Genomic DNA, 8345 nt, shown 5'->3' on the forward strand with positions numbered 1-8345 from the left:
CCCACGGCTGGGGCGTTTTGGGGGGAGCTGTCCCCACGCGGACCCCCTCCAGCAGCCCCCAGTGTCCTGCTGGGATGTGTCACCGCCGGCAGGGACACTTGGGCTTTTCCCCACCATCATCATCCTCCTCCTGCATCCTCCCGCTGTCCCCAGCCCGCCTCCCCTTGTGCCTGGCTTGGGGACAGTGACGGAGCAGGGGACAGCACACGGTGACACGTCCCCAGGGCCGGGCAGTGACCCTGCAGACACTTGCTGCTTCCTCCCCTCCTTCATCCTCCTCAGGCCGGTCTCCGGCGGCTCGGGGAGTGGGGATGCAGCCAGCCAAGGGCTGAGTGACACTGGGTCCCGTGTCCCAGCTCAGGGTGGCCGCGAGTCCCCAGGGTGCGGAGTCCCCGCTCGGGGTGACGGCGATGTCCCTGTCCCCGCTCGGGGTGACGGCGATGTCCCTGTCCCCGCTGTCCCGGTGCCGTTTGCGCTCCGCGGCTGTGCGGCAGCTCCAGAGGATTCCGGCCGGGACATCGGGCTGTGGGGCAGCATCGGGGTGTCCCGGTCCCGCTCGGGTCCCTTGTGTCCCCCGCAGCCCCCGTTTGGGACCCCCGGCAGCCCCCGGCCACCCCGAGCCTCCAGCGGGGACGGGATGGGGGAGAGAGATCCGGAGCCCCGGGACAGCCCCGGAGCGGCCCCGCGGGGGATAACCGGTCCCGGGGAGGGATAATCGGCCCTGGGGGGGGATAAACGGGCAGGAGGGGATTCCAGATCCCGGGGAGGGATGCCCGGTCCTGGAGAGGATGCTCGGTTCTGGGAGGATGCCCGGTCCCGGAGAGGATGCTCGGTTCTGGGAGGATGCCCGGTCCCGGAGAGGGTGCCCGGTCCCTGGGGGGATGCCCGGTCCCGGGGAAGGATAACCGGTCCCGGAGAGGATGCCCGGTCCTGGAGTGGATGCTCGGTTCTGGGAGGATGCCCGGTCCCGGGGAGGATGGCCGGTCCCGGGGGGGGGAGAACAGGTCCCGAAGGGGATGCCCGGTCCCGGGGGAGGGATGCCCGGTCTCGGGGAGGGGGATGCTCGGTCCCGAAGGGGATGCCCGGTCCCGGAGAGGATGCCCGGTCCCGAAGGGGATGCCCGGTCCCGGGGGGCGATAACCGGTCGCGAAGGAGATGCCCGGTCCCGCACGGGGGTCCCGCCCGCCGCCGCCTCCATCGCCGCCCCCGCCGGGGGGGTTCCGCCTGCCGGGGCGGGCGGGCAGGAGGGGCCGGGGGCGGGCGGGGGGCGGCTCCTCCTGCCCCGCTCCCGCCGCCCCCCGGCCCCGGCCCCGGCGGCGGCGGCGATGGAGCCCGGCCCGGGGCCGGCCTGAGCCGCGATGCGATGGAGAAGCTGGCGGCCGGGCTGGCCCGGCTCCGCTGGAGCCCCGCGGCGCTGCCCCTCGACGCCATCGTCAGCCAGTGCCGCCTGCCCACCCTCGTCTGCCTCGGGCAGGGTGAGCCCGGCCCGGGAGGGCGAGAGCGGGGAATGAAGTCTGCAGGGACCAGAAGGAGGAGGAGGGAGGTTGGAGTGATGGGGAGGAGGAGGAGGAGGAGGAGGAGGGTGGAGGAAGGCTGGAGGGAGCAGGGAGTGAGGCTGGAGTGATGAGGAGGAGGAGGAGGAGGGAGAAAGGCTGGAGTGATGAGGAGGAGGGAGGGGTGGAAGGCGGAGGGATGGGGAGGGAGGGAGGAAGGCTGGAGAGTGAGGACGAGGAGCGAGGGAGGTTGGAGTGAGGAGGGAAAGGGAGAGAAGAAGGACGAAGGGACCGGGAAGAGGCAGGGAGGAAGGCTGCGGGGACGAAGAGGAGGGAGAGAGGCTGGAGCCATGAGGAGCAGGGAGCGGTGGAGGGATGGGGAAGGGAGGAAGGCTCCAGAGTGAGGAGGAGGAAGGGAGGAAAGCTTGGAGGGAGGGTTGGAGAGTGGAGGGATGAAGAGGAAGAGAGGAAAGATGGAGAGGTGAGGAGAATGGGGACTGGAGAAGTGAGGAGGAGGTGGAAGGAGAGGCTGAAGGGATGGGGAGGAGAAAGCCCGGAGGCACCAGGAGTCTGGAGTGCTGAAGAGGAGGAGGAGGGAGGGAGGAAGGCTGAGCCCAAGCTGCTGTCCCGGCTCCGGGGCTGCTCTGCTCGGATCCTCCCGGGTGCAGAGGCCGGGGGCTGCCCCTCGGGGGGGATGTGATGGGGGGAAGTTTTGGCTGCTCCCACTGCCCCCAGCCACTGCCCAGCGCTTCTCCCCACCGCCACCAGCCCCGGGGGTGCCCTGGGGAGGTGCTGGCACCAGGCTGGAGCTGCTGGGAGCCACCGTGTCCCCTCCCCAGCCTCGCTGGGACACGGCCTGGCCGGGGGGAGTGGGGTGCAGGGGACCCCCGCCCGGCCGTGTCCCCTCTCAGAGCCCATCCCTGGCACAGGGGGGTGCAGGGGGGACTCGGGTGCCGCTGCTCTGGAGGGTTCCCGGGGGGGAGCTGCGCCGGCCCCGACTCAATAAACTTCTTGTTTGCGGCGGCTGCAGCTTTTCAGGGGGGACAAAGAAATTGTTTCCTGGGCAACTGGAGGCTCTTGGCAGCGGCACCTGCTCATCCCTCGCTCCGGCCGGGGCGGGCAGCGGCGCCGGGCCCGGGCCCGGGGGGTGGCGGCGGTGACAGTCCTGTCCCCCCGCAGGGGAGCGCGTGGAGGGGGTGACAGCCCAGGACGTGCTGCTGGTGCACTCGTGCCGGCAGTGGACCACGGTGACAGCGCACAGCCTGGAGGAGGGACACTACGTCATCGGGCCCAAAATCGACATCCCGCTCCAGTACCCAGGTGGGGGGCTGGGGACGGAAGGGAAAGAGGGGACCGAGGGGACAGAGGGGACAGCGGGGACAGCAGGGACAGTGGGAATGGTGTCCTTGGGCCAGCAGAGCCAGGACCTGCCCGCCCCCGTCAACTGGGGCTGCTCCAGTAAATCCAGTCGGGGATAGGAGAGGCTCTGGTTTGGGGACTGTCCCCACCCCTGGCAGAGCCACAGAGGGATGGGATGGGATGGGATGGGATGGATGGGATGGGATGGGATGGGATGGGGTGGGATCCATGGGATGGGATGGGATGGATGGGATGGGATGGGATGGGATGGGATGGGATGGATGGATGGGATGGGATGGGATGGGATGGATGGATGGATGGGATGGGATGGGATGGGATGGATGGGATGGGATGGGATGGGATGGGATGGATGGGATGGGATGGGATGGATGGGATGGGATGGGATGGGATGGGATGGGATGGATGGATGGGATGGGATGGGATGGGATGGATGGATGGATGGGATGGGATGGGATGGGATGGGATGGGATGGATGGGATGGGATGGGATGGGATGGGATGGGATGGGATGGGATGGGATGGGATGGGATGGGATGGATGGGATGGGATGGGATGGATGGGATGGGATGGGATGGGATGGGATGGGATGGGATGGGATGGATGGGGATGGATGGATGGGATGGGATGGGATGGATGGGGATGGATGGATGGGATGGGATGGGATGGGATGGGATGGGATGGGATGGGATGGGATGGGATGGATGGGATGGGATGGGATGGGATGGGATGGGATGGGATGAGATGGGATGGATGGGATGCAGACAAGGACAGCGATGAGGATGGGACAGGATGGGATAGAGCTGGAAATGGGAGAGAGATGAGAATGGGATGGGAAAAAGGGACAGGGATGAGCTGGGATGGGATGAGGAAGGGGTGGGGACAGGGAGAGTGATGAGAATGGACTGGGCTGGGGAGGAGCTGGGGCTGGGATGAGGATGAGGAAGGGGCTGGGCAGTGCAGATGAAGGTGCTGAGCTGCCTCTGCCGGCAGCCGCCAGAGCCTTAATGACCCCTCTAAGTGCTCCATGGCGGTAATGAGTCCTGCTAATAAATAAATCATGGGAAATGGAGTGGGGGAGGGGCTAATCACCCCTCCCACGGGGGCTGGAGGGGGGCTGGGCACTGTGTTAACAGCGTCCGGGGGCTCGGCCGTGCCCAGCGGTGCCCGGGGACGTGGAGCTGAGCCTGCTCCAGCCTCGGGTGTCCCCGGAGCCAAGCGAGCAGCTCTGGTGTCCCAGGGATTAATATTCCCCTCAGGTCCGTGCCCGGCAGCCGCTGGCGGCTCTGCTGCTGCTCCCGCTCCCTGCCCAGCTCCTGTCCCACCCGGCGTGGGCTCACTGAGCCCTGGCAGGGCTGCGAGGGGATTTTGGGGGGTAATGGGCAATTTGGGCTGCTCTGGCCACCTCCATCCATTCACAGGAGCGGTTTTGGGGGGTCCCTGCAGCTCTGGGGGTGCCGAGGGGTGTTGCTGAGACACCCCCTGTGCCCTGTGCCACCCAGAGACCCCCAGGCGCTGCTGGGGAGAGGCTCTGGGCTCCCCTTGCAGCCCTCGGACACTGGCAAAGCCCAGGGGAGTGTCCCCAAAGATGTGGGGGACACTCAGAGGTGGCTGTCCCCGGGAAGGGCTGTGCTGGCCCTAAGGGGGGTGACAGCAGGTCCCTGTGAGGGGTCGGGCTCCTCTCACCTCGGTGGGCTCCCCGCAGGGAAATTCAAGCTGCTGGACCAGGACCGGGACCTCCGTGAGCCCGTGCAGTATTTCAACAGCGTGGAGGAAGTGGCCAGCATCTTCCCAGACCGCATCTTCGTCATGGAGGCCATCACCTTCAGCGTGAAGGTCCTGGGGGACAGCAGGGGACACCGCGGGGACAGCAGGGATGGTGGTGGTGGGATGTCAGGGGACGCCGAGGACAGGGGTGAGGCGACAGGGACGTGGTGGGACATGAGGAGAGGACGGTGGGACAGCAAAGGTTGGTGGTGGGACAGCAAAGGTTGGTGGTGGGACGCCAGGGCTGAGTGGTGGGATGTCTGGGGGTGTTGGTAGGACACCACTGCGGGGTGATGGGAGTGTGGGAAAGCAAGGATTAGTGCTGGGACATCAGGAGGGGACAGTGGGACAGCAGGAGAGGGTGGTGGAGCATCAGGGATGGTGGTGGGATGTCAGGGATGGTGGTGGGATGACAGGGATGGTGGTGGGACCTCAGGGGATGGTGGTGGGACCTCAGGGGATGGTGGTGGGACATCAGAAACAGTGTTGGGGTGTCGGTGGCCCAGGGGATGTCAGGGATTGTGGTGGAATTTCAGGGACGGTGATGGGATGTCAGGGACGGTGATGGGATGTCAGGGACGGTGATGGGACATCAGGGATGCTGTCGCGGTGCCGGTGGCCCAGGGCACGGCAGCGGGTGCCACCTCGGGGCTGTCGCGGGCAGGTGGTGTCGGGGGAATTCAGCGAGGACAGCGAGGTTTACAACTTCACGCTGAACGCCGGGGACGAGCTGACGCTGATGGGACAAGCGGAGATCCTGTGCGCCAAGACGGTGAAGGAGAAGTCGCGCTTCAACACCCTCCTGCGCAAACTGGGCAAAGCGGCGCCGGCGGCGGGGGCGCGGCAGGTCAAGGGCAAGATGCCGTGCCTGATCTGCATGAACCACCGCACCAACGAGAGCCTGAGCCTGCCCTTCCAGTGCAAGGGCCGCTTCAGCACGCGGAGCCCGCTGGAGCTGCGGCTGCAGGAAGGCGAGCACACCATCCGCAGCATCATCGAGAAGGTGCGGCTGCCCGTGAACGTGGCCGTGCCCAGCCGGCCCGCCCGCAACCCCTACGACCTGCACGCCATCCGCGAGGGTCACTGCTACAAGCTGGTCAGCATCATCTCCAAGACGGTGGTGCTGTGCTGCATCCTGCGCCGGGAGGAGCTGGTGCCTTTCCATTTCTTGCTGCTCACCGACATGCCGCGCTTCCAGCTGCCCGAGGGGCTGCTGGCCGGAGACCCGCAGCTGGAGAAGCTGCTGCGGGACAGCGCGGCGTATTGTCACGATCGCTTCAACCCCGACGAGTACTCGCGGGCAGTGCGGGAAGCCAAGCCGGACTTTCTGGAGGAATGTGCGAGCCCGAGGCGCCTGCGGCTCTGTCTGCCCGCCTGCGGCCGAGACGAGCTCAGCCAGCCCCTGCAGCGCCTGTCGCTGTGTGCCTGCGGCTCCGGGGGTCCCCGGGAGCCCCCCGGCCGCTGCCAGGGACCGCGGGGCTTCGGCGGGGCCACGCAGCGCCCGCCGCTGCCCGACTTCCCCGACCCCGAGCGGGAATACATGACGCCCGACTGGGCCGAGCCCGAGTTCAGGACTCAGGAGCCGCTGGAGATTCCCTACGAGGAGCTGTGGAGCAATCCCAGCCCGGAGGGATGCTGCGAGCCGGGCAGTACCGGCGGCCGGCCCGACCTCGTGTCTTTCGGAGCTGGCACGCCGCTGGGGTCACCGCAGCGCCCCGGGGATGAGCCCCGAGGGGACACCCCGCCCCCGGTGCCACCCAAATCGGAGGCGGTAAGAGCCCGGTGGTGTCCCCAGGGGGATGGCATCGCTGGGCCACGGCGGGACAGCCCGACCCCTTCCCTGTCCCCCGGCCCTGGGGTCCTTCCCCAGCTCCGCTTGGGCACTCAGACCTCCAGACCTCAGTTCCCCAGGGCTGCCCTTCACCAGGGACACCCTCGTATCTCCGGTTCCCCAGGGCTCTGCACCATGGAGCACCCGAAACTCTTGGGCTGCTCGCAACCGCGGGGTCCCCAAAATGTCAAGCCCCCCTTCACCACGGGGCACCCCGATATTTCGGTTTCCTCTCACCACGGGGTAGGAGGGTCCCGAGTCTCCCCGCTCGCACGCAGGGTTTCGTGGCTCCGCGGCCCTGACGGCGCTGTCCCCGTTGCAGGTGAAGGAGGAATGCCGGCTGCTGAACGCGCCGCCGGTGCCGCCCCGGGGCAGCCGCCCCCCGGTTCCCTGCAGCCCCCCGGCCTCTCTGCGCTGCCCCAAGCTGGCGCCAGCTCCCTCGCCTAGCCCCAGCCTCTCCTACTACTCCTCGGGGCTCCACGACGGGTGAGTGGCTCCGGGGAACAGCGGGCTGGGTGGAGGGGATCCACCCCTGGAGCCCGAGGGTGGGGACACCCGGCCGGGGGTGATGGTGTCACCTCGCCGCGGTGACGGTGACCTCGCTCTGCTCCCGGCAGGTCGGTCCCGCGGAGCGGCAGCGCCTCGCCTTCTCCCGACGCCTACTCGCTGTATTGCTACCCCTGCACGTGGGCCGACTGCAAGGCTGCCGAGCCCCCGGGGCGGCCGCTGCCGCCCGCCCAGCCCGTGGCCAGCTCCTGGGCCGAGCCCTGGGCGTTCCCCGAGCCGGGAGCCGGGATGGGCAGCGGCAGCTCCACGCCGCTGTTGGGGTCCGAACCCCCGCTGAAGCCTTTTCGCAGCTGCCCCCGCCTCAAGCCTCCTCACCCCCAAAAGCGCTTTGCACCCTTCGGGGCGCTCAACCCGTTCGCCGGGCCGGCAGAGTGGCCGGAGAATCCCGAGTGGTCCAAAGCGCCTTCTGCCCCGGCCGCTCCTTCCTCCTCCTCCTCCTCCTCGCCGGAGTCCTTCATCCCCGCCGAGGAGCCGGCGGCTCCTCCTCGGCCTCCCAAGGGTTTGGACGGGGATGGCATCGTCATCCGCGGGGCGGCCCCGCTGTCCCCCGCCGTCCTGCGCGGGGCCGAGGGTGTCACCCGCCTGTACCTGGCGCAGGGGGTCATCGAGGTGCCGCCGGCGGCGCGGGGCGATGTCGCGGTCCCCCCGGCCACCCCCCGGCCCAGCGGGGACGGTCCGGCCTGGCTGCCGCCCGCCGACCTCTCGGCGCTGTCGCTGGAGGAGGTGTCCAAGTGCCTGCGGTTCATCGGCCTCTCCGAGGACGTGGTGAGCTTCTTCGCCCGCGAGCGCATCGACGGCAGCATCTTCGTGCAGCTCAGCGAGGAGATCCTGGCCGACGATTTCCGTCTCACCAAGCTCCAGGTGAAGAAGATCATGCAGTTCATCAAGGGCTGGCGCCCCAAGATCTAAGTGCCACGCCGGGGGACGCCCCCGAGTCGCCCGGAGCACGGCTCGGGGTGACCCCGCTCCCGTCCCTCTCTGATGCTGCAGGTTCTCCTCCCTCATTTCCCAGCTCTGCCCCTTTCCCGTTTTAACACTGGACAGTAATTTTGGCCCCAGCGGGCTGGAAAACACTGGATTTTGCGTCGGCTGGTTTAACTTAATCCTTGTGGATTAGCATAATAAATGTACGGGAGAGTAATGAGCCCCCGGAGAAAGGCCTTGCTCGGGGAGGAGGGGAAAGGAGGAGGATGGAGGCTCTGAGGGGTCTCTCCCCTCCTTGCAGACCCTTCCCAAGAGATGGATTCCTGTCCCCCTCCATGGGCAAGATGCTGCTGTCAGAGCTGTTCCTGGGGGATCCCAGGGCCTGCA

The 8345-nt window shown here is 67.9% G+C and overlaps 1 protein-coding gene across 1 annotated transcript; it reads left to right on the forward strand.

The window, feature by feature from the left end:
• Positions 1-1352: 1352 nt before the first annotated feature.
• Positions 1353-7960, forward strand: GAREM2 (GRB2 associated regulator of MAPK1 subtype 2). Its single transcript, XM_066314270.1, has 6 exons — positions 1353-1475; positions 2673-2813; positions 4575-4705; positions 5301-6407; positions 6790-6953; positions 7085-7960. The coding sequence occupies exons 1-6, from the start codon at positions 1364-1366 to the stop codon at positions 7941-7943; spliced, it is 2514 nt and encodes an 837-aa protein (XP_066170367.1). The 5' UTR covers positions 1353-1363; the 3' UTR covers positions 7944-7960.
• The last annotated feature ends 385 nt before the right edge of the window (positions 7961-8345 follow it).

This window comes from Sylvia atricapilla, chromosome 3 (assembly GCF_009819655.1).
Source record: "Sylvia atricapilla isolate bSylAtr1 chromosome 3, bSylAtr1.pri, whole genome shotgun sequence".
NCBI lineage: Eukaryota > Metazoa > Chordata > Aves > Passeriformes > Sylviidae > Sylvia > Sylvia atricapilla.

Bases quoted from the DNA above. Each gene is read 5' to 3' on its own strand.
- GAREM2 (XM_066314270.1), top strand. From the start codon at position 1,364: ATGGAGAAGCTGGCGGCCGGGCTGGCCCGGCTCCGCTGGAGCCCCGCG. The intron at 2,814-4,574 runs GTGGGGGGCTGG...GGCTCCCCGCAG, and splicing joins CATCCCGCTCCAGTACCCAG to GGAAATTCAAGCTGCTGGAC. The intron at 4,706-5,300 runs GTCCTGGGGGAC...TGTCGCGGGCAG, and splicing joins CCATCACCTTCAGCGTGAAG to GTGGTGTCGGGGGAATTCAG.